Source organism: Macrobrachium rosenbergii, chromosome 5 (assembly GCF_040412425.1).
Source record: "Macrobrachium rosenbergii isolate ZJJX-2024 chromosome 5, ASM4041242v1, whole genome shotgun sequence".
Lineage (NCBI taxonomy): Eukaryota > Metazoa > Arthropoda > Malacostraca > Decapoda > Palaemonidae > Macrobrachium > Macrobrachium rosenbergii.
In genome coordinates, this window is record NC_089745.1 from 11,683,319 (window position 1) to 11,709,501 (window position 26,183).

Here is a 26,183-nt window from a genome sequence, read left to right on the forward strand (position 1 = left end):
TATGACACCTAGTATTGAGGCTAACTCAACATTTCCTTGTTTAGATGGCTGCCCATGGTCTTCATCAAGAGGTAAAGCAGTGGTCATCTCGTGACAATAACATTATTGCGGCTGCAAAGAAGATGGCCTTGTTGATGGCCCGTTTGTCACAGCTTGTAAGAGGGGAAGGAGGAACGAAAAAGGATCTGATTGCTTGTGCCAAAGCAATTGCAGAGGCTTCAGAAGAGGTTACACGTCTAGCAAAGGACCTAGCGAGAGAATGTACAGATAAACGAATGAGAACGGTAAGTTCATTTGACACATGAGATCTCAAGTTACTGTAATCAAAGAACTGTTAACGGTTAAAGAATTACAGATTACAGTTTTGTGTTTTGTTCCTACAGTACTTTCAATTTCACATCTTTACTCCTGTTCATTACTTATTTATACATGTAATTACAGAATTTTTTACAAAATGTGACTTTTTATAGGTTATTATGGAGTGTTTTGATTTATCTCAAAAGTTATCTTTTATTTTTTATATATTCATTTTTATGTTGCAAGGTTTTACAGCATTAAATTAGCAAATTCAGTAACATGAGCCAGTAGAAGTTCATTGTAGAGAGAGATGAATATTTCATTCAACTCTTTATTGTTTTTGTTTTGCTGACTTACAGTTAGAGCAACTTTCTACTGTCTGCCAAAATATATTATGTAAGACAGTATTTGTGTATTGTTAAATTACATTTTACATATTTTTTTATTTGGTTTTCTTAATTCTGTGCAGCAGTAGTTGAACATATTTTTAGGTTTTATTTTATATTTACTTTTAGAATCTTCTGCAAGTGTGCGAACGTATCCCGACAATTGGTACTCAGTTAAAGATTCTTTCTACTGTAAAGGCTACAATGCTTGGTGCTCAAGGTAAGAAATGATAAACAGAGATTGCAGATTGTTTAAGTTAAGTATTTTTTAGTATAGTATTTACAAAGGTTTCTTGTGCGAAGCTTGTTTCTATGCGAGTGTCAAAAGAACAAGTGAACTGTTTGGTTTCTTCAGTTTTTGGTCATTGATATGATCCTGAGTGGAATAGTACATGGGTTCTGCAGTCATATTTTAAATTTGAATTCTGTTTCTTTCTTAAGATTTCTCAGAAAAAGTCATCTACTTGTTGAGTAAAAGGCTTGGAAAAAATAGACCTGCCCATTTGTAACAAATCTTAGCATAGGAAGCTTGTTTTTAGACTTGCCATAACTGCTTTTACATATTCTCCAGGAAGAAAATTATTATAAGTAGTAAATTCAAGTCTGAAATATTAGTTCCATCCAGTCATACATTGCAGGTGGTAGAGTTAACCAAAACTAATGTTATCAGCTCTTGGAAACTCTCAGTATTTTGTTTTACCAAGCAGATTCATTAAATTTCCGTGCACAGAAAAATAAATCAATGTTTTGGAGTTCTTATATCTTCTTTCCAAGCTTTGTATTCGTAATTTATGGTACAGATGTATGAAGGAGGAAACATTGACTATAGCTTCTAAAATCTCTTTAGTCAATGTCTGCTTCACCAGCAGTTTTTTCCAATTAATATGTGTTCATCTTATGTATTAGTAGCACTGTATCATCTGGGCTACGTTGTTTATGCGCTGTTTGTTTTGGAATTGACTTCCATTAATGGGGCCTTTAAAAATATTTGAGTATGAATGATACCATTCAGTCTTATAATAGTAGTTTAGATGGGTATAAGATCTTTTAAGGAATTTTTCTGTCAGATGTTAAGCTAGCTATAAATATTTTTAGGTCTGCAAGTAGTATATTATACTAAAGTTATAAAAGCATACTTTTTGAAGATTGTATAATAAATCAAGACTTTTGTGTACAGGAAATCAAGACTTTTGCTCACTGAAAGCTTTATACCTTTACCATTTGCCTGAAGTTGACATAGACTATGATTTTCTCAAATACTGAGAGTTTCCCCACATTGAAAAAGTGGTTTCATTATTTGATATATACTGTATAATTGTAGTTTTTAATCTTAAGAGTCATGGACTATTTCCTTGATATTATTTAATGAAGCTGTGCTTATACTGTAGCAGCTATAAGTCTTTTGTCCTGATTACTGTAAATAACATGTCTTGTGCTGTTCATGTGCAGTTTACATAATTTGGTTTTATTATATTTTTGTTTGCCTTTTGTGAAGGTTCTTAATTACATCAATGACTGAAACTGAAGTCAAGCTGGAATGGTTTAGTCACATGAAAAATTATTGTTGTGGGTTATAGATTACATCAGAGTAACTGAATTAGCCAACATTATTTCACATTTCAGTTTCAGTGTTTTAGTTAAGCAAAAGGATTGAAATAATTAATATTTAAAGGAATATACTGTCTTAATAATATTTTCATCTTAGGTTTTCCATTACAGGGTTTCATAAATGCCCTTTTCTGAGTTTTCCGGGTCCTTTAAATGATTTTTGTTCAAATACGTAATACTTTTATATCTACTCATAATTTGAATAAATGTTTTATCATCAAATGCTCAATGCATCTCAGTCTTTAAAATCAAACTTATATTCCAGCCTCTGGTCACCACATCTCTGTAGAAAGTTATACAGTAATTCTTCCCAACCACAAACCTATCATTTTATATACATAGTCAACATTCATGGTCTTCAGATGTTCCAGACACTGCAGTCTTGTCGAACAGACCAAAGAATGGTAGTGGTAGCATGCACTTGCATCACCTTGATCCTAAGGTCCAGACCAGGTAACAGCTAACTTTTTATGTTAGCAGTGCTGTGAACACTTGAGCAGAATATCCAGACTTTTTTTTTCTGTTGTATAAAGCTCGGTATCCTAATCTCATTAATTCATCTTACTTCATCTTTTTCATCTTATTTTTTATTTTACATGATCAGTTATTAGATTCTGTGCATTACCAGGTTGTTAACCTTGGTCAGGTTCAGTGTCTCTGGTCACTAGCTTTTCAGTTTTAATTTATGCATGTAAATAATTCCCCTGCACAGCAATGATGCTCAGGATTTTCCACCATTCTCCCAAAACTAAGAACAAAGAGGCAAGTTCGTGTCACACTCACGACACTTAATTTCTCACCAGTGTCTCACTATAGGACCTTGTGTGTGCTCTCACTAGCATTTATATGGCACTATCTCACTCTAGTACATGTGTATCATGTACTAGATGCAATATATTTTAACGCAACCGCAGCCAGAAAGACGATGGTGAAGGTAGGCCAGGAAAGTGTGGACATTATGCCCAAGGCCTGTTACCACTCTCTTTTCTTACAAAAGACTGCAGTGTCTGGGACATTTGAAGACCACGAATGACGACTATTTCATAAAAAAAATATATTTTAAGATGTAACATAATAGATCATTTGATATTAGACTAGATACTACTTGTGTATAATTTTTTCAAGAAGATTTTAAAGTGTAATTAAGTTTTTAAAAATCAGATTCAGTTTAGTAAAATTTTAAAATACTGCTTGAATTTATAAATAAACTCAGAAACATTGTCTAGAAATGAAACAAAATTCATGCCAAAAAGTTTTGTAATTGCTGTTATAATGAAAAGACTTTTCTGTGTTTGTAACTTGGACAGCATAAATTGTAAACAGAAGTAACCATGACAATTGTTTCTAATTTGATGAAAAGTCTTGACATAACATCCATTCCAGCTTGACCAGTCGCCTTTTAACATACATCCTTATGTCTCTTTTCATTATCTTGATTAAAATATGCCAAATTATTTGACAAAAATTTGACAAAGGTTCCTTCTGAAATTGTAGTCTTCATGATACAGTATAGAAGAAAGTCCAATCTTTTCAGTCTAAGGAGTTCGCATACCTGAAGAGTTTATGAGTGTACTGTCTTGTTACTGTTTTGTAATGGATATTTGTTAAGCTTGATAGGGAGGGTACCCAACATTGGATTCAGAAATTAGCTTCCCTATGTTATGATAAAACTAGAGTCACCTACATACCTTTTCTCTCTAACTCATGTTACTGTGATGCAACCATCTTTTCATCCCTCCTTAAATTAGGAAGCATTTATTAGCGATGGTTTTATTCCGCCTTTACATGAAAGTGTGGTTGTTTGACCTCAGGTATTCCTATAATTCTTATAACATATCAAAATGAAAATTTTCCTTTACATTTACTGGTCAGAACCGTAGTAGATATATTCACAAAGTATCCAGATGTGGGAAGTATAGTGTATATAGTTTACAGTAATATAAGCTAAGTTTAGTCCTAGCATGGGTATCCTTACATGCAATTCTGGAAGGTAGATTAGATGTGTATCCTTCTATGCTGAAAAATGCATATTGCTTTATGTTATCCAGTATGATGATCATGAAATGAATAAATTTGAACCTTTAGAGCAAGGTTGAGCATGGTGAAAACAAAGTTCTGATGCTCAGGACTCAATATCTACTATGCTGTTTCTTTTAAAGTCCCATCAAGGGTCTGCATATAGTCTAAGTTGAACACTGCATTAAGCATCCTAGTTTTGTTGATAAGCTTATAGAGAAAAATATCTGTTAGCATTATAGCTATAATATACAGTACAGCTAAATTGATTTGAGGAATACAGGCACCACCCTACTAACAAACAAGTTACGTTCCAGATGGCCATTTGTAGGTTGAATTGTTTGTAAGTTGGTTATTGTACTCTTCATGCCTATTTAAGTACAATATGATATAAAATCAATACAATAGTGTACATTTTTTCATCCTAAAACACAGTACACTGTACATACAGTACTGTATGTACAGAATAGGCGCACAAAATAGAATTTGAACATACGGGTTTCAAAGGGAAGTGCTCTGAACACAATTTTAATCAGCAATCCCATTTGTTTACATCTGAATGTTTTTAAGTTGAATGTTCTTAAGTAGGGTGGTGTCTATATAAAATTTAGGCCATAGACCAAGTGCCGGGTCCTATGAGGTCATTCAGTGCTGGCTAAGTTTAAGTATAGGAGATAATTGGTATTTGCTTTGCAACTACAAGGGCCTTGTTTCACATAGTACTCATTGATTTACTTAGCTAAGTATTGTTATTCAACTTCTATGGTAGTAACATCATTCAGAACTTCTTTATACTTGTCCTTTCAGAATTTAGAAAAGCATTTTGCAAGTGTCAGCAGTACAAAATTTACTGTTAAATGAAAATTAAGGTTGAAGACTAGTTGTCATGATAAAGTATCCAGTCACTTGTTTGTAACGATTTATTAGATGAAAGAAGCGTCACTGTTGTAATCAGTATTATTAAGATTAAATGAAGGTTTAAGATTGCAGGAATTTTACACTCATGGAAAATGTACTTCATGCCATTTAAATGCTATTATAAAAATAACAGCAGAAGGTACAGTGGAGGAATAGCATGTTAGGTTTATGTGTCAGTGACTAGACTCATTATTAATTGCGTAGGGCCTTCTGTTATTATGAGCAATTTCTCCAGTATTTGTTATTCTCCCCATTGCTTATGGATTATAACAGATTATCTAAAGAAAGATATGTAAACAAGTGAGAGAGGGCAAGTTAGTTCTACACTTTTTGACAAATCCCAATGTGTACACCATAATTCTGGGTCTTTTTGACAGTAAGGGTTAAAGAAAGTATTTGTTAACAAGGTGTGATGAGCATTGAAGAATTTGTAATGAAGACATCAAAGCTATCAGATATTCCATGCTCTGTGGTTACAGGACTGAATTAACTTTTCTGTTTGCATACTCCGGACTTTATGAAAATGTTTCTTTTTGTGATATTGCAGGCCCCCCTTTGTTTCATTATATCTTTATTCCTACTTGTAGAATAAGGATATCATGAAATTCAAAACAAAGCAGTTATAAATTATACAAACGGGGTTTAGTTTAGATACAATTAGTTGTTTGTTAAGATCCCTTTCTAACATAGTAACATGCCATTTGTAAATAGTATTTTGATATCCACTAAAATGTGAAGTCTTTAGGTGGCGTTAGTGCTGACACTTAGTATCAGTATACTAATGATAACAGTCAATTTGATAACATTTTTTTTTTTTACTAAGGATCTTCGTTGTATGCTTAACATATTTGTCATTTTGCTTTTTTTTTTTCCTACCCCATAACACAGAGTGCTTCCCACGTCGTGAGTCGGAGATCGGTAAAGATAATGTGTTGATTTGCCTGTTATGTGGATGCCTCTCACTCATAATATTTATTTCCCCCACCTGCTGTAGGTTGTTGTTAACTCCAATTGGCAATCGGGGATTCTTGTTTGGTTTAAATTTAATGATTTCCTTGACGTTTTTAGTTATTTAGGTACCTGTACAGTAGCCAGCTAGCCATCTTGATAAAGTATATTTTTTCAAAGATTTATACAGCATTAAAGGAGGATTTTTGTAGATAACTGTCATTTTGGTATCTGTTGGAAAGTGTGTAAAAACATTTTAAAAAAATACTTTATAAACTGTTTGACATTTCCCAAACTAATTAAGAAAGTTGTTAGTCCCTACTGATTTTAACAAGAATCCCTGAAAAATTACCAGCATGCTAACAGCATAAATTTTATATCACTGTATTGTTCCCCGCCATCCCAACATCTTTACTTCCCATAGACTTATTTTTTGAGCTATCACATATTATTTGAAATTGTTGATTTATTAGGGAATGCTCACTATTAACAAGTTGTGAAGGTTATTTATGCAATATACAGTACAAGTGTAAACAATTTTTTTCCATTGAAGGTACTGCAATATGTAGTTATGTATCTAGAGCATGACATAGGTTATATTTTATATGGAATATGGATCGTGTGGTTGTTTGGATGAGGTGCAGTAGTATATGGATAAGTGCATGACCTTTTGATTTTGATTCATCGTCAAAGAGTGGAGGTTGAAGCAGAGTATTGTACGTATGAACGTTTAAATTCAAAGAGCCCATTTTCAGGAATTTATGTTATGTCATTTAGGATTTCAGACTCAGAAAACAAAGCTCTTAGGTCTGCAGCAATTTTTAAAAATAGTTTCTTGTCCCTGCTTAGTAATGTCTTCAATTTCAGATTGACAGTATTTATGCGTGACCATTTTTAAATGCTCATCAAGTTTTGCTTTCATGTTTTGCTTTGTTTTGATAATGTTTTTCTATATAACATTATTTATGAATCAGAGAACTTAATCCCGTTAATGTTTTTGCTTCAGATTCTGGTAATTTTGCAAATCACAGCATGTGTGAAATGTTAAAATTTTGGCATTAAAAAAAAGATAATGTGGTCATATGCTGGATGTAATTTTTCCAGAACAATCAATATTTTTAAGTATTGCTATATTTACATATTCAGAGCCATAATCACTAAGTGTTTACTATATGTAGAAAAGATTAATGGCTTTTTACAAAATGGCAATTTTACAGAAACTTGCATCCGCCATGATTTTGTTGGCCCTGCAGTATTTCTAACATTATTATTTACCTTTTGGCAATAAGGGCCTTAATGAAATCTTCACGGAAAAAATAATTCCTTAAGGGTAATAAGGGGCGGTAGTCAGCAAAAGGGGAGCTGTTTTAATTAATATATGACTCTTGCATCATCAGGTTTACTTGGTTGGTATATCTACAACATTTTAGTGATTCAAATAAAATTGTTTTTTTTTCATTTATTCAATGAAAGAACTGTCATTCTTGTTTAAAAACAGAAGAACTATTAATTCTATTGGGCATAGTATATGGTGAAAAAATATAGAACAAATAAAGCATTAATTCAGTATACAATCTCATATAAGCAAGCATGACTTTCAGAAGCATTGAGATCTTTACCATAAAGGGATTCGAGATCCATAGATATCCTGTCTAGTATATTTTTGTGGATGAAAATGCTATTAGGTGTTCATACAAAATGTAAACCATTACACTATGTTTACTCTAGCTGCTGTCCACTAGTATTAGTAGTCTTGGTTATCAGACCGATGAAACCTTTAGAAATGCCAATTTACATGTTGCCTCCTGTGATATGGTCTGCCAACCCAGAGTGGAGTTCAGTGACCTCATGCTTTATTTATATCACATGATTGAAAGTAATGCACCGCTGTGGTAACATGGTTTAAAGTAATAAATCACCTTGGTAATTCTGTACCTGATATGATTGTCAGAGGTAGTATATGCTGTTGAGTAGTAACTTAATTTTCTTGATGTAGAACTGTATTAGTGCATTTTAAAATTTTTTCAAACTGTTATAATGACTATTATAATGGTAACTGGTTATTTTTAAATTTAATGACTGCTACATCTCTCATGAGAATCCTTTACCCAGGAATTGGAAGTTGATTTTAGGACATTGTTTTTCTTGAAAGTCTACTTTTTCAGAAAAGTCGATCCCTCATGAGAGTTGTCGGGTACTTCAACATGGCATTGATATATTTGCCCTGGATCTGAGGAAACAGATACAAACATTTCAAAGGAAATTGCCTTCCTGATTCTATTCCTCAACCAGATCAGGGCCTCCCCATAATTCTATGCAGACCGCTCAAAGCTAATATAGGTCTCTTAAGGGTTCTTTTCAAGAGTGGCTTTTGCCCTGAATTGCTTTTGTCTGTACACACAGAGCTTTTCCAAGCAAGGGAGGCTTTTTTTCGTCATCGATTTCAGGTCAGCAGGTCAGTCTTTTGAACCTACCTTCATTATTGAGAATCAGTAGTCTACTTGCATTAACAATCTCAAGGATAATTTTGTCATTTCAGGCAATTTAGATTTTGAAGTCTGTAACAAAGGTTCCTTTTACGCCCAGTTCACATTTACAGAAGGTAATTAAAAGGTGAAGATATCAGTGATACTAAGAAGCCTGTGCCATTCTCAGAGGGACACAATATCTTCAATACTTTGAAGTATTTTGTCATTAGAAAAAAGTATTGTCCTTGTGGAGTGTGACCCTTTTTCTCAGACATCACAGTATTTAATAATAATAATAATGTGGACACTTACCCCAGTTGACTTACCACAGTTGACTATGTGGCTGCCACTGGGAAGGCAATTTCATGTTGGTTGATCCCAATTTTGTAAATCCTTCATCATCCTCATTCTCCATTTTTATAAGCAACGTTGTTAAGAAAACAGCACCTGAGGAGCCCAGGGTCTTCTTAACTTCCTTTCTGTTTCTCAGGTCATCAAAGTTAAGCCAAGAAAAACTCAAGATAGTTTGCATATGTTGCTCCTCTCCTTCACTTATGCTCTCTTTGGCAGAGTCAACTTTTAAGTAAGAACTATTCAAGTGGATCTTTCCTTTTTGCTGCCAGTGCTCATGCTTCAATCAATAGCAAATGACAAGTTATGGAAACAAATCAGTGAAGGAAATTTTGCCAGAACCTTTCAATATTTCTTTGCTAACTCAGATATCAAATTTTTAAAGGAACAAGTTATTAAATAAAATTTAAATTTAGTATTTAAATAAAGTTTAAATTTAGTATTACAGATAACCAAACCCTTCAGGCCAGCCCTATGAAGTTTTCTGGTTAAAGTAGATAATAATAATAATAATAATAATAATAATAATAATAATAATAATAAGGGAACAGTAATAATGCCTAATAATCAAAATGAAAAACTTAGTCTTCTGCAGCTTAAGGAAAATGACAAGTTTTGACTGTGGGAAGTAAGGCCTCAGAACATATCTCAAAAAACTTTATGCAAAGTTTTAACTAACAGCAATGGTTCAAACACCAAGTTAATATACAGTAGTGTACAGGAATGATACGTAATTAAGCAGGAGACATGCAAGGACAAGAAATCATAATCTTTAGAAAAGGCAAGTAGGTGTTTCTTTTGCATATACTGTAGTAAAAAACCAGCAGAATATAAGTTGTTGCAAGCACTTTTGGAATTTATTTTCAGAGTGTTTTAAAATTGTATCAGCAATTTTAATTGGATGCAGTACATATATTTTGAAACGTCTGTTTATTCTATGATACCACCTACCCATCAGCTTCATACAGACTTACTTTCATACTGTTTTGGTAGAGGAATATTATGATTAATTTATGGTAGCAACCCAAGGATGTAGGTCTTCACATTTTTTCTTTATTCATTCAAGATAACTCTACAGTAGAGTGTTATAGTATACTGTAAAAGAATATTAGCAATACTTTATTAAAATTATGTGGTATAAATGTAGTAATTTTAACTACAGTACTAGCATGTATGAAACTGTCTCAAATAGCTAGATAAAAATTTTGTGGAAAGTATTATGTATTGTAACTACAAAGATGATAGGTAGGTGTGACTCATTACACTGTCAAAAGTTTGTGAGCTCTTTTAGTTATATGGCTCAGATTACCATTTATGTGCTACCCATTTTATTGCCAACTTTGCAAGATCTTTTAGCTTTAAAGGGCCAATTAGTTTAAATCTTGAATTGACCATGTACAGTAGAATGGAGAAAAGTAAAATTCTTTTAATGTTCCTTAACAGAAGCGTACCTTTTTTTTATTACTCCATATACATATATTTTTATTTTCTTCCTTTTTTATTACTGTATATAAACTAGTACACTACAGTACCTTATTTCCTGGTATAAATGATTTAGCTCCCTTTGGTAGTTAGGTGTTCAACCAGTATCATTATATCATTTGCAGTTATATTAAAAAAATACTTTAACTAAACTATTTCATTTGCAATGTGCACACACATCCATTTGCATGGGTGACTGTGCATACAGATATGCACAACAATCCTTGTGTGTGGGGTTGTAATGTAAATACGTAACGTCATCTTTGTGTTTTGTCTCTTATTGTTATAAAACACAAATGTAGTTTGTGGTGTATTGTTCATCATCTGTTTAATGTTAACCATGTGGAGAGTGTAATTCAACTTTTATTGACAGCACTGACGGAGTGGTTTTCTCTAATCAGACGGGTGTTGTTAGTGTTTCTTATATTCTAATATTTACAATATTTTTCATCTTGAAGATTACAAGGGAGAGTGTGTTTAACTATATTCCATTTTAGTAACTGATTACATTTGAAAATAGCCTGCTACTTCAGTTCAATCTTGGGTTAGGAGGGAGCTTGAATTTGGTGATGATTTGTTTGATTGAGAAGAAATTGAGTCATCTTTCACAATTACTAAAGTTTTGTGACACCTGCTTAGTACTGAAGAGATAATTATGGGTAAATATTGTTTTTTCACTACCGATTGTCATATGATTTTTATAATCCTGTCTGACTTTATGCCTCAAAAAATATGTAATATTTTTCAGCAAAATTATGGTTATATATTATGTGTTGGTTTGAATATATTCATACATACTGTACAAATATTTAGAAAGAATAACAAATTCCAGGAAAAATTTACAGTAGAAATTAGATTGATAGAACTGTACAGTTATTTCTCAAAATTATGGCATTAATACTAATGCTTTCAGTAGGGTACTGTATGTATGGAAGCAAACTGTGTTGGTGGGAGTTACTCTTGATCATTCACTGTACAGGTATTTACATCATTACATTATTAAATTTTGTCAAGTTTCTTTCTCATGAAATATTTCGCAGATCATTTCTTTTGATGGTGGCACGAAACCTCAATAAGGTAGTTGAATTTGAATAGATGTTAGTATTCTATCAGAAGTAAGACTACTCTTCTCTTAAAACAGTGCTTATGGAAAGTCATCTTTGTTAACACAGCAGTTCTTGCAGTATGGCGAGAATTGTTGCCTATTATGCTCAGTGCTGGGAAAAGCAATCGCCCAATGGCTGATACCTATTTGGAAGAACAATTCAGAAAAATACAGTATACAGTAATGCTTCTTTTCAAAATTAATTCTCTTTGATCAAGGTTTTAAGTCTGTATATAGTAGTTAAACTTCAATAACAAAATTGACCCAAATACATATTGGGTATCCCATTTAAATATTTTTCTTTGCAGTCTTTTAGTTTATTTAGAAAATATAGTGTCACATTACATGAAATATATTGTGATAATATGGTTATGGAGAGGTTACTATGTGTCTAAGTGTTTTGTTGCTATTTGGTTGATAGGATTTTGCTTCGCACACAGGAAGATATCTTTTTGGTTTGTGGTAGCAATTATAAAAATAGTACCAAAATCAGTTTTAAAAAATGTTTAGCCCATGGCAGCCAATGGTGTGTTGTTTTTTTTTATTTTGTGTAAGTTGTTTGAGCTACCTCGATTGAAAATGAATAAATGGAACAGAGCAGCTCCTTACTATAGTGATAACTTTTGAAGTATGATCTGCTCACTTATAATATTATATATAGAGGCTCTGATCTTATCTCTGCATTGAATAGAATCAAAGGATTTGACCGATGAATTTTGTTAGATTTTTAGAATCTCTTAGTTACCGTAGTGGCATTTCGATGTTGTGAATCGAGCTCAGTACTAAGTGAAGATTTTCAGTTCTTCATATTTTATTATTCAAAGTAGGCTTTTATTTTCATTTATACAATCACAATGATGATGATTTATTGCTCACACTTTTTGTCCTTTCTCCTGCATGCGTGGTGATCCTTTCAGAGTTCATGATTGGGTCTAGTAAGTATGATTGTTAAAGCTTGTAGTGGTGTTATTAGTTTAATATGTACTGTATTATTTTGTATTTTATTTTATTAATAATGATTTGAAAAGCTCATAATGATTGCTTGACTCTAATAGCATGAGATTAGTGTTTTATAGTGTGTTGTATTTAGTTTGGAAATAGATGTTTCCCAAATTGTTATAAGACACATAATAGCATAAGTAAGTTCAATTATACTTACGGAAGGTACAGAAAATTTCAAAGTGGATTTTGCAGATTTTTTAATATATTAAAAAGTGTGGAGTGTGTGTGTGTGTTGTTTTAGGTTTTATAAACTTAACTATCATTCTTATCAAATTACTTATATATGGTAAGTCTCTTTTATTCTGCCATTACAACTCTAATTGTCTTCTGGTGGAGTAGTTTTTAACCAGTTTTATGGAAAAACGGATTCCTTGTGAGATGTATCCGTAATTTTTATCTGTAATTTTATCTGTACTGTACTGTTTGCATGTGCATGTCAAGATAAAAAAAAAAAAGTCCATGTAGGATTTTTAGCTTGCATACATTCATTTTACTTCTGATCAGGTATAGCATTATATTTTATCAGTTTATTGAAAATCTTTAAAATAAGCTACTTGAACTGAAATGTCAGAATATTCAGAATTTTCAGTTCATTCTAGTCATTACGTTTCTAAGGCGCTATAAACAGTGTAAAATTATTATGCATGATCACATAAGTAAATGGAAATGGAAGAACTCCAGTAGTTCATGTTTGAATACATAATTATGTTGTTTTTACTTTTTTCAATGCAGAAATAGAATGAGTACAGTTTTTATTCTTTTCATATATTTGAGTAATTCTTTCAGTTAATTTTGGGCAGCTTTTTTTAAGAATGTGATTCAATATTTCCTATATAAAGTCAATATGTCCTTTATAAAGTTCAAATCTTTCTTATGGCTATAGCTCAAAATTACTACCCCCTCAACATAAGGTTCTTCCTCTTTTCTGGCAGTACCTCCCTCCTGATTAGAGTCTCCAGATATGAAAGGCTATAGGTTGTATCACCCATGGGAACAAATAACAAGTTTTGAAAGTAATTTGTATTTTTCCCATGTATACAAACCTTAACCTTTCGTATTGGAGAAAACCCTCCTCTCCTACCTGCTCCTTCTACCAATGGAGCATATCTTGTTGCCAAAAGTCCAATGGGGAAAGTTGGGTGAAGGGCTATATCCATCCCCCCACCTTTGTGGTTATTACTTGTTAGTAAGCACACAGGCTGGGTCCAGTGCATGCGTGAGAGATACTCCAGATATGAAAGGTTAAGGGGGAACATAACCCGGAGCGGCTACGGTTTACTGGGGCAACCCTGTCTTCAGCCAGTTTTTTAGTCAGAACCTACCACTAGATGGCGGTAAGCTCTGACAAGAAAACTGGTGGATGGACACAACAAAAATGGCGATGAGACGAAAAGTAATATTTATCACAAAATTTTAGCGGTAATTTTTTTACACATTTCTGATTTGAGTTTTGGCGTGGTGGAATGGCGCTTCGCACCTTATCTGCATTTTGAATGATTCTTGGCAAGCACGTATGGTCTTGCAAGCGGCAATATTGCGCTGCGCGGGCTTCCCCACAGGGGTTTCCCGGGGATGAAATTTGACCCCTAACATCTAGTTATCGACAATTTACTATCCTAACCAAGAGAATCCTACTGTAACCCCCTTATATTATATATATAAAAAACACACGTACCTTATTCGAAATCGGAATTGTCGGACCATTCTGGCAAGTCGATTCCTCTTTTGTTTTGGACAACGGGCACTGGCTGTTCTGTCTGTTGTCATCTTTCACAAGACTAACTGGTTCATCCTTACATTGTTCACACAGACCACTAAAATCGCCTAAAAGGCCACTTTTCATCAGAAACAAACGCAATTCACTTTCATCGTCACATAATTTAACCAAATCAATAATAGTGACTGGATTTGCAGCGGCAAATTGAACGTGAGACGGATGTGAAGACGCCATGTTAACAGTTTGAATTCTGTGCTAGAATGGGGTCGTGTGGTGGGTTGAGGTCGAACTACTTACCTATGGGGAGGGACTTGGTTGGTTGTTGCGCAGTTGCCCCAGTAAACCATAAACTATCACATAACCCCATCAAAAAAATGGTTACACACACATATGTAGTTATTATAGCAAAATATCTCATCATAAATTATGGTAAGTAACTGTTCTTTGATTTTCAGCATATTTTTTATTGTAATGTGTATTGTAATTCTGTGGTGAAAGAATTTTTGCCAATTCAGAAGGTTGTGTGTAAGCTTTACCTTTCAAAGGCATTGAAAGTGTATTATAAGATACATCTCACGGGAAACCATATTTTCTATATTTTTAATGTAAGTTTCTTAAAACTAATGAACTTAAGTTGCAGAAATCAAATGTTTATAATTTACAATGTAGAGATGATTGGAAGTTTGAGTCTCGCTTTTAAGTCTGTATTAAGACACAGCACTTCAGACTAGTCTGAATTACTGCTACTGGGATTCATAGTTTCTTTTTCAGGTGTTTTTGAGTGATTTTTTAATAAAGTGTAACAAGGAATATGACCATTGATGGAATCCTACCTCTAAGAAATAGTTTTCATGGAGTCAAAATTTTTATGATTTCAAAGAACCTGATAGTAAAAAAAAGAACGTAATTCTTTAGCTAGGTGGTTTTATGCAGGTACGAGATCATTGAATGTAAAAATAAGCCTTATCATCAAACTACAAACTACATTTACTAGTAAAATTTCATTTTCAATCTTAAAATACTGTTCAGTGTCAGGTATAAGTTCTTTGAGAAAGATTAGTTTTGTTGTTTTTCATGACCCATAGTATTGCACATCAGTCCATAGAGGGATCCTTGTAGTAGAGAGTTTCTGCATTGGTCAGGTTTCTTTTTACAAAATAGTGGAATGGTTGAATTATCCATAAATTTGTGTGACTTATTAATTTTAACTAAATGTTCTGGTGAAAGTACAGTACACAAAAAATTCTATGAAATAACCTTTGCTTTACTAGAGCCACAGCTATAGTATTACTTATGACTGAGTGACTTTTAAGTTATTAAAAAATTTAACGACAAAGCTTTAAAATTTGTTTAGATGGGTAAAATATGTTTAACTCTTATGTAACTGTAGGTTCCTTATTTTGAGTTTCTCCAACTGTGTATCCTTTAATAATAATAATAATAATAATAATAATAATAATAATATCCTTCATTCAGCTCAGGGTCATATACAGTACATGGAATATACAAAGTAGAGCTTGTTTTTTTTATAAAAGTATTTTTTAATGCTAATAATAAAAAATAAGTGTTAAAAGAATAAGAATAATCTTCATATACAATACAGTACTTTTGTATTTTGAGTAATGGCTTCCCATTCAATTGGTCACAAAATAGCAAAGGCAGCTGATATAGGGTTACTCATGGATAGAGCTTTAATCTGTTTCAAGTATCTGTTAATAGAGATAAAGAAATTGTTTTCAGTTAATAAGTTCAGTAGGTCTACACTCTTTGATAGATTCCAAAATGAGTTAAGCTTTTTGTACACAGAGTCAGTAATTATTTTGATGTCTCTAAACAGGGATGTTGGTATACAGAAAGTTTATGTGAAAGCTAGTCATGAATATTTCTGATAATCTGAAATTAAGTAATTCTAAAGAGCTTTTTTGATCTGGATGCAATGGAACCTGTTGGTTAGTATTGGTGGTTTATCCAATTTTAGATATACTGTAATAATAACGTCATATTTGTAATTTACCTTGCAATTTAGACTGAACAATCTAGTCTCAGGTAAATGCAAATTCATGTTAAGTACATATTCCAAATGGTGTAAACACCAGTTCTGTTTTCTGCCCAAGTCACCTTCAGTCTAATCATATTTGGCTCTAGTAAGGTAATGGTTTGTATCTATGCAATTACAGGAAAAGTTTTATTTTTCTTTTGGAATACACTTGTCATTCTGTTATTTCATAGAATAAACTTGGCTATTCAACAAATTCTCACCTCAATTGGTGCTCTGTCCACTTTTAAGCAAAGAGTAAACCTCTTTAGTTAAATTCTTAATCCTGCCTGGCCATACAGGTATGGAAGTAATGGATGGTCTAATATCAAAACATAATTTTCTAAATAATTTTATTAACAAATATTTCTCACAAACCTGTTGAGTGTGTGTTTGTTCTTATGGGGTTACAGCAGTCACATTTCATATATCTAGTATCCTTCAGTGCCAGCTGAGACAACTGTTGAATCTTGGTAAACAAGGTAGTTAAAATGATGGAGACTGGGGGGAGAGAGGGGGTTACCTGTGCTTTCCTTTCCATTCTTTCTTCAGCTACCTGTGTGATTGCTAAATTATTGATCAGTAACAATCTCATTGTTCTTTTTACCTCATACCTTGCTCTGCATTGTTCAATTACTCTTTGCTTGTTTGTTATGTCTTTTGGCCCTTTTTTTCTCAGTTACAGGGGGTACATAGGACCAATGCTGGTGTGGAGGTTATGGGCAGCCATGTAAGTTTCATGCCTCCAACATTGGTTGACCAACGTTTTTTCATAATTGTGGAGGAAGGGAATGCAACTGTTCCCTTTCATGTAATGGAAAGGAACAGTGCGAGAAATCTGGCAAGAGGAGGAGGAAGCCTGAGAGGGTTTCGTTATGTTCTTCAGAAGGTATCACTCCACTGAAAATGATGCTAAATCCTCTAGAACCTTCTTGCCTCCAGGCACCATTCCCCTCCCTCCTACCCTTGGCTCATGCCTGTCTAGGAGGGATATGTCACCACTAGCAAGTCTGTTCATCCCTCATCTGAGCAAGATGAAGCTAGAGAATTATTCACTTCTGATTATTTATATAAAATGTTGCCATCTTTGAATATCCAAAGTAATCCATCTCTTACTTCATTCCTGGATTTGCTATCTGTTGTTTCTTCTCTGTACCTTCGGTCTGGGGCTGCAGAATTCTTGAATAGAGATCAGTACACAGTCATGAGTGGAGTATGCTTTTGGGGCATACTCCACTTGATTCTGAACACTTTTACCTTTGCATCCTGATTTACATTTACATAATACAGTTTTAAATGTCTATGACTCTTTTACAATTTAGAAGTAACTATGTAATAAATTGACTTTTGTGAAGCAAATACATAATGTTACCTCCTCTGTTTCTCAGAAAGTTGGTATCTTGCAGAAGTTTTAGAATTTTGGGATGAAGCTGTTACATATATCCAAGTGTTTTAACTCTTTCTTTCTTCCATGTTTGGAGTACTGTTCTCCAATGTGGTCTCCTTTTGCTGACTCTCATATGAAGCTCATGGATAAAGTTGTGTCATCAGTCAAGGTTATTTTGCCAACTTTTAATGTTGACTTGTGGCGTAGACATAATGTGAATTCATTATGTTTGTTACTTAAAATGTACTACAAGAACAAACTTCCTCTGCACGCTTCTTTACCTAACTTAGCAGTTTTTGCTCACCAACACTAAGCAGGCTGCTGGTGCAAATAGTGCATCATTTTCTAGCTCTCAGGCTCTCCCCATCTCCATTTTAATTACGTTGTTTACCAAGATTCAAATGCTGTTCGAGCTTGTGCTGAGTGATAGTATATGTATAAAAGGCTCTGGCTTGGATGAGTGGGAAAAATACGCTGTCAAAATTTTGTAATTTTACTCTCTTAGAGTACTACAATTGTTTTTCTTGTTTATTGGCATCATAAACATTTTTATGTTAACTTTATCCTTTATGGGGTTAGGAGTGTAATGAGTTCTTTCCTCTGACCTGTGCACACTATGCCTGTACTCCTGGTCCTTCCTAATAGGTCTTCAGCCTGCAAATTCCATATATGCAGCTTCCAACAAGCTGTCATCATGCCCTCCCCATTACATGTCCAAACTTTCTTAGTCCTTAGATCAGCCTTGTTTTCCAGCTGTTGGAGACATCTCTCTACCACTGCCTCATTCATAGTATGATATTCTCACCACACTCTTGCCATTAACCCCAACATGCTGCAGTCACATCACTTAAAAAGCCCTTCTGTTTTCCCTTGCTTTCACAGCACAAAACAGTACTGGTTACATTATCTGATTTTCCTTCACTGCTTTCTCAACATTTGTTCCTCAGTCTAGCATGTCCCTAGGGTAACAGAAATTCATTCTTCGTCTACAGTCAGGCATTAAATATCTCCCATTCCATATTTATCCTATAATCCTGTGCAGCTGCTGGTACACTGTCTGTTACACAACATTCAGTTTACACTCTTGATTCCTTATTACTTCCTCATATGCTTCTTTTCCACTCACTGCAAGCACTGTATTTCTTACATTGTCAATGTTCACTTTAAATCTATTATATGCCATTCATGGAACATAACATAAATAACTATACATAAAAAAAATCTCACCAGTTGTCAACTTGTGATCATGGACCTGTGGACAGAAGGTTAAAACCTATATACATTTCATCATAATTATATAAATAGCAGTGCTTTGTTCACTTATAAGCACTGAGAATTTATGTTTGCCACCCATGCTTTCACTTGAACAATGTCATTTTCAGAAGTTTGTTGATTTGAAACTTTAGAAGTGTTGTTTAGAAATTTAGAAGTTTGTGCCACATTAGATACTGTAGAACTGTACAATAGTTATTTTTATGCAAGTGATTTTGAGTCTTGAGTGGCTTTAAAAGTTGTTGAAAGTATTTGTGTTTTACTAACAAATTTATTCATTCCTTCATTTAGGATAAGTAAATACTTTTTTCCTTCATTTTTTATACAAGGGGTGCTATCTTTGTTCAAGATTTTTAATGCAAGGGATTGTAAAATACTTTGTTATACATTCAGAGAATAACATTGTACTCATAAATTTTTATCCTTCTTAGGCTCAGAAGAAGACCAGGAAGCAACTGAAATGCTTGTTGGAAATGCTCAGAATCTGATGCAGTCTGTAAAGGAGACCGTCCGTGCTGCCGAGGCTGCATCCATCAAGATTCGTACAGATGCTGGCATTAGGCTACGTTGGGTTCGCAAACAACCTTGGTATCAGTATTAAAAGTGGACTTTATGTAATATGTGTCCTGTCTAATGTGATCAGTCACTGTTATGCATTATATTGTGTTTTGGTAGCTGGATACTCAGTGGATCTCATTTAAACCACAAAACCCAACTTCAACAAATATAAAAAAAGTTAAAGTTTGTATACCTTGACCTTTTTTTAAATTTATTTCTTTGTTAGGTGTACTCCTTGGAGAACATTGATGCTCAACTAGATTGTCAGATTTATAGGATTCATTGTACTTGCAAATAATAATATGGCATGGAATACAATGATTGTATTACTGTCAAATCAGCTGGTTTAAGTGGATGTTCATATAATTTTTTTGTTTGGTCATTTCCCAAGAACATACATTTAACACTTAAGTAGCAAATTGAACTTGTAAGCTTTTTTGAATGCTAATTACAAAATGGGGAACATCAGGCATGTAAGGAAAGGTACTCGTTAGTCGTTATTGCACTCTTAACAGTTTGTTTTTTTGACTAAAATGTGTTTACATTTTAAATAAAGCTAAAAGAATAATTCCTTTAAGTAAATCAAGGTATTACAGACTGCCATATAACAGGATAGTATTCCTGTTATGTTTAGAGTACGTAATATACATTATTTTTTACAACAGTTTGAGATCCATGTCACAGCCTTAGGTGCATCATATCAGTTACAGGATTTTCACTGTAATTTGAAAGTTGTATCATATCAGCTTACAAAATACTGGAAAAAGGAAGGGATTCCAAGATCAGTTACATGGCAAACTATTAGCCAAGCTTTAACTAACGTATATTTTTTTATTTTATTGGTCAAAGGTTAAAACATTGACAGACATGAATGCAGAGTATGTATACAGTACTAAAGTCTTATGAAAGTATAAATACTCACTGCCTTATTTTTAAGTGTGGTCACATTTTTTTTCTTAAAAATTCATTAGTACAGGAGAAAGTGCAAAATAACAACAGTTTGTTTTCTACAGATGTTGTTTCCCCCTCCAATACCATCTGGTCTCATATAATTTTAAAGAGCATGTTTTATTAGTTTTTATTTAAATATATTGATAAAACATAGCTTTTCAAAGAAATGGCACTATTTATCAAAATAGCTCCTAATTTGATTATATCTGTATGGCCTGTCATCCACATTTGAAAGATATTTTTAATACCCTCTTGTTTTTGCAAAGCTAGCCAAGTAGAGTACATTTATATCATCTTTTAAAAATATTTTTACATATTTTACCATCAAGCAGATTTGGATATTTAGGAAGAAATAGGACAGTAGATTGTTTATCCAGTTTCCAGCACATCACACTTGGCAGTGAAGTGTGTGTGTTCAGGAATGCACCTTTTTTCTTTTTCCAAACAATTTTACTTTGCTTTTTTGGGAAGAAAGCTAACAGCAGAATAGGAAAGGGAGGTCATGTTTTCTGTATGAGGGTTGTATGAACACCCCATATCTTGTAAGGTTATATAAATTATATGTACAGTATACAGGTATCATAGTTACAAAAATATACAAAGTAGACATATAGATGCTTTATGTTGTGCCAAAAAGAGCTGTCTTCCTGATACCAGGAGTATTATATTATTTAGCTTACCTTTTTTAGCGATAATTCAAATAAAAAACTTGAGGTAAGCACAAAATGTTTTTAACAGGTTAATTGGCTTTGAGAACTGGAAAAATACCACAGTATGTGCAATTTGAATTTAAATTTAGTTCACAGCTTTACGGATTATTTTACACTTACTAAGTTAAAGAAAATTTTAGAGGATTCATAGAGCCTTATGTATCACTGAGGATTTTATTTGTTTTTTGAACTTCCACATTATGATTCAACATTCAGGAAGTATCCTGGAAAACAGTGTAGTAAATGTATTGATGTTATGTGAAGTAACAAGGAGTTTATCAAGGTAAAAGTTATTATAAAAAGTTATTAATATCTTTTTGTATTGGTTGGCATATGCCACAATTTTATCCTGAGAAGATTAATAGACAAAAACACTCCTGCTTAGAACAACTGTCCTACCGTGTAAATAAGTGCTTGTAAATTTGTCTTTTGTTACTATTTTGAATGTGATTTTGAAATCACTCTTTTAGTTATTCTGGGGACAACCAAATGATTGAATTTTATTTATAGGAATTATGTAGGGATTATAGTATCAAACTTTACAAATAAGTATTTGCATTTTTTTTCCTGTTGTTGGCAGTGAACCAATAACACACCATTGTTGTTTTGATTCTTCATTCAGCCCATTTTCCTTTTAAAAAAAAAATAGATACTGTACTAATATTTTTTTCAAATATACTGAGCCTTGAATTTGTATAATAATTTTATTGAAGAATTAACAGATGTGAATTCCCTATCAGTTGTGCGTTTCAGTCTCTACAGTATTCCTGTTCTCTTTATTTAACTGAATACATTTCAAAACCTCTTGAAATTAAAGTAAAACTGCCTTTGCTCCTGATGTATGCTTGGAAGTATTTAAAATGTATCATAAAAGTTTTATATTTTCCACTCTTACTCTGAACTAGAGTTAGCTGTACTTATGACAAACCACCTTTGTCATTAAGGATTAAAAGCTTATTTTTTGTTTTAGATTATCATTGTTACACTAGTATTTAAAATAGTATAGAAGATTCATAACGACAGTGTTTTAGTAAGTAGAATGGCCTAATTAAAGTTTTAAATTCAAGAGTAGCCTAGACTGACACAATTAAAGTCTTTATTTGGTGCTGAAAGTTATATTTTATAAATGCAAGTCCTTTGAATAGATTATGTCGGAATGTGTTTTTGAAGTGTAATCATACTCACAGATGTAGGTTAGGTTCAAAGCTAATGAGGGTATGCATTATTAAACATTGATTACAAAAGAGATTTGTTGTTTGTAATCATTTTAGTGCCTTTACTCAGTACAGTAATTCATACAGGTTCTTATTCTGCATGAGTTTGTATATCTATTCTAGACATAATCTACAATTAATCTGTAAGTTTGTCAAACAGAATCCTGTTATCATTATCCTCTCCTGTATTCGCGTTCCTACTGTTCCAGAGAAATTCTCTGTTGTCCAAATATTCAATTGATTTTCATGCATTGCCCCTAGCAATTTATGAAGCTCTTTCAAATGTCACACAGAGGCCTTACACACACAAGCTCACTGGGAATGAGAATTTTGATACTTCTCTTCATCCTAAAGTATTGTCAAATAACAGGACTTAATTTCCACTTGTCAGCATTTAATTTAGTACTCATGATTTGGAATTTTGTAATTGAATAAGTGTGATTGTGTATACAGAGCACTATGAACCATGATTATTTCACTTTTTTATAATTATACAATTTTATTTAAATTTGTGAAACTTTGTGAACAAGCTATAATTCCCAGTGATTTTGACGCTTCATTCCGTCCATGTGTGGTTAAAATGCGGGTGAAAGGATCTTAGCATGCCCTCTGACTGATGCACAGGGAGTAGGATAACACTGGAGGATCAGGTACCATACTTTTAATGATTATTTTTTCATTACAGCAATAGTCATTAAATTCATGCTTTTATCCTTTCAAAGTATAGAGTCCACATTGATATTGTTTAGGTTGCATTATAAGATATTTCATCTGTAAAAGCTTAATATTTTATAAAAGATAATTACAATGATTAAAGGTTACTAGCATAAGCTTTTTTCATTTGCATCCAGTGCTACAATATCTGGTCCTGATTTATCATCCCAGAATCTTGGCCCTTGGAGGGAAAGACCAGAGTGCAAATACTTAGGACTTACTCAATTAAAGGCTACTCTAAACTAAATTAGGTAGGGTTTCCTTGTCTTTTTTCCCTTGCTGTATTTTTCTCTCCTTTTACCTTACTATCAGTATGGACCTTTCAGATGTCATTAAAACAGTCAAAAGAAAATAAAAAATAATTAAATTTCACAATCAGGGAGCCCTAATAGCCTAGCACTTTCATGGTGTGGGCACTTGTGTGGTAAAATGGAGAACTGGGATATTTTTTCTACCCTGGCATAACCCACCATACTTAGCAGGCCAGTTCATAATTAATGAGTACTTAAACGAGGCCCCTGAACTAAATTATTTAGCTCTCACAAGGGTGGCTGAAGGCCAGTTTGGAGTACCAAAGAAAACCTATGCATTTTTCTCTATTCCTATGGGAATATAAACCATCGGTTTGAATGAACAAGGATAGCTGTAAAGAGGCACTGGTGAGTGAGAGTGGGACACCACATCCTACTCTGACTCGCAACCGGTTTATTTTACAACCGTGTTGGGTAAGGTTGCATGTGCTCCCACCATCTCCTCTTCCTTTAAATGCTGAGTTTAACATTCCTTTGTTTTTGTTTGCTCATTTGCTTTATTTATACTTCTGTCTTAGTTGCTGTGTTTTTTTTTCATATGAAGAAACAAGGCCATACAGCTGCCTCATGCCTCCTACATCTGTAGCCCCACATAAGTTTTGTTCTCATTGCTGAGATAAGGCAAGTGTCCATTCTTTCTCCTGTGAGGGATGTGGAGATTGGGCTTCTCCTCAGTGGGAAAGCTTTAGCAAGAGAAAAAGGACACAGTGTTTGCTGCTGTCATCAGGGAGTTTTACTTTACCACTGAATTTGGATCCTGCTGGAACCTTTCTTCCACCATGTTCTATCCCCTTACCACCTCTCAAGAATGCTTCTCTCTTGTCAAGTATTAGCTCTCCCAACTGAAAAATCTTGTAACACTTTGTCTTCCAAAGGCATAGACTTGTCTGGCGTTGAGGCTTCCACAGCAGTGTCTAGCCCCTCTGATAACAGTGATGATTTGTTGAAGTTTCATCGGATGTCATCCTATGAGAACCTTTCGAAAATCTGGCCTTAGCTGAATGTTGCAGATAGCCCATCCTTTTCCACCTTTATAGATAGAACAAGAAAACATTGTCTCCCAAATCTTCCACGGTGGTGATTCTTGTTGATATTAATGTAGTATCTGTGGAGTACATGGCTTCTGCATCTCTGGCTAGTTTTTGAAATCGTGAATACTACTGTAATCGCTTGAAATAGTCCTTCTTGTTGATCTTCCCAACAGACCAACTTCATTAGTGCTTCCTTCTAAGAACTCTGGTCAGTGGACGGAACACGTACTATGTGAGAAGAGGAAAAGGAGGAGGTCTGAGCATTCTTCTTTTTCACCATCATACTTGTCTTCTTGTTCTTTATCATCCTATTCCTGTTTTTGAGACTTGTTTCTCATGAAGACAGAGAAAGAGGGGAAACCATGTGTCTCAGAGGAAGTCATGTGGTCCTCTAGCTTCTGATCAATCTCCAGTGAGCAAAGCCACGGTAGAAGATTTCTGTGGCACTGCTTGCATGCTTGTTCCAGTCTACATAAGCTGAGGGTATTTGTCTTCTCAGTAATGTTATTTCTCACACTCAGTGGGCCCCACTCAATAAGTACACTCTCCATGTGCTTAGTCTCAAGATGGTGTGGGAGGTAGCTCTTCACCCCACCCTCCCACTCCTAAAAGCAGTCACTGGGGAATGGAGGTGTGAACCATGAATGTCCTGCATGCAGGAGATTCCAACTAAAGGCCACACAGACTTTCTCTCACATGCCCCTCCATGGATGGGTAGACACAACCCACCTCCCCTAACTCATTAGATCCTCGTCCCTTCCACCTCTTATGCTTGTGGTTCTCTTTGTGCATGGGAAGAGAGCTGAGTGACCAACACTCACTCCTTTTCCCCTTTGACTGCACCAGTCCCTTCAGATACCAAGGTTAGTAGAAATAACAGCTTGAGAAATGTCTTCATTTCAGCTTCTTGTTGCATTTCCCCATCAAATTTGATAGGCCTACCCAGAGGAGGTGAAGAGTCAGAATTTCTGGTTCTTGAGTCCCTGCACATGTCTGAAGAAGGGTTAACTCATTCCTTAAGGGACCCTGTACTCTCTGAAAGATCATTCTTTCTGAAGCCCCTTATGCCTGAGTTAGAACAATATTTCCAGGTGGCTACTGCAGTCATTTGTGAACATTATTGTCTGATGGGGGTTGGGGGGGACCTTTGCTGTCTGCCAGCCTACGGTTTTGTTTACAGAGTTGGCTATGAATGGCCCCTCTAGAGGGCCACCCATGGCCTGCCGATAAGGCTACTTTGGTCACAGTCCTTGGAAGAGGTGAACAATGTGGTTTGCAGACTTGGTAATTCTCTTGCTTCCAAGAGATTGGTGTCTTGAAACAACATTGCCAGATGTGTCAGAAAAATTAGATTTGATTGCACTCTGGTTTTGATGGAGGGTGGAGTTGAACAGCATACCTCTCCACCTACAAAACTGGAGTACCTTACATGGTCGAGTGAGAGGAAGTGTTCGAGACAAACCATCCCCTAAATCAGATCCAATGCTGTTGTTGGGAGGCTTACAGAATGGCTTTGATGATGTTAAGACATCAAACCCCTGAGGAAAGCCCGGCACCTCTGCTGCTGACCTAACAAATTGTAGTAGTCCCTATGCCAGACCAAGTAGGATGTTAAAGGAATCATCGCATCCCTTGCTCACAATCATGACTAACACCTAGGATATAAAGTAGCCAAACAGGCTTACATCCTTGACACCATTCA

At 34.2% G+C, this 26,183-nt stretch overlaps 1 protein-coding gene across 9 annotated transcripts in view; it reads left to right on the forward strand.

Annotated features, from left to right (window-relative positions):
* The window catches only part of Vinc (vinculin), a 182,614-nt gene extending 159,359 nt beyond the window's left edge, over positions 1–23,255 (forward strand). For 3 of the 9 annotated variants that reach the window (XM_067103595.1, XM_067103590.1, XM_067103596.1), the window contains 5 exons: positions 45–284; positions 813–903; positions 6,114–6,143; positions 12,497–12,514; positions 19,424–23,255. In XM_067103595.1, the coding sequence (XP_066959696.1) occupies positions 45–284; positions 813–903; positions 6,114–6,143; positions 12,497–12,514; positions 19,424–19,593 (549 nt within the window). In that variant the 3' untranslated portion in view covers positions 19,594–23,255. The remainder of the gene's footprint in view (positions 1–44; positions 285–812; positions 904–6,113; positions 6,144–12,496; positions 12,515–19,423) is intronic. The other 6 variants (XM_067103597.1, XM_067103592.1, XM_067103598.1 and 3 more) reach the window with 3 other exon arrangements.
* The last annotated feature ends 2,928 nt before the right edge of the window (positions 23,256–26,183 follow it).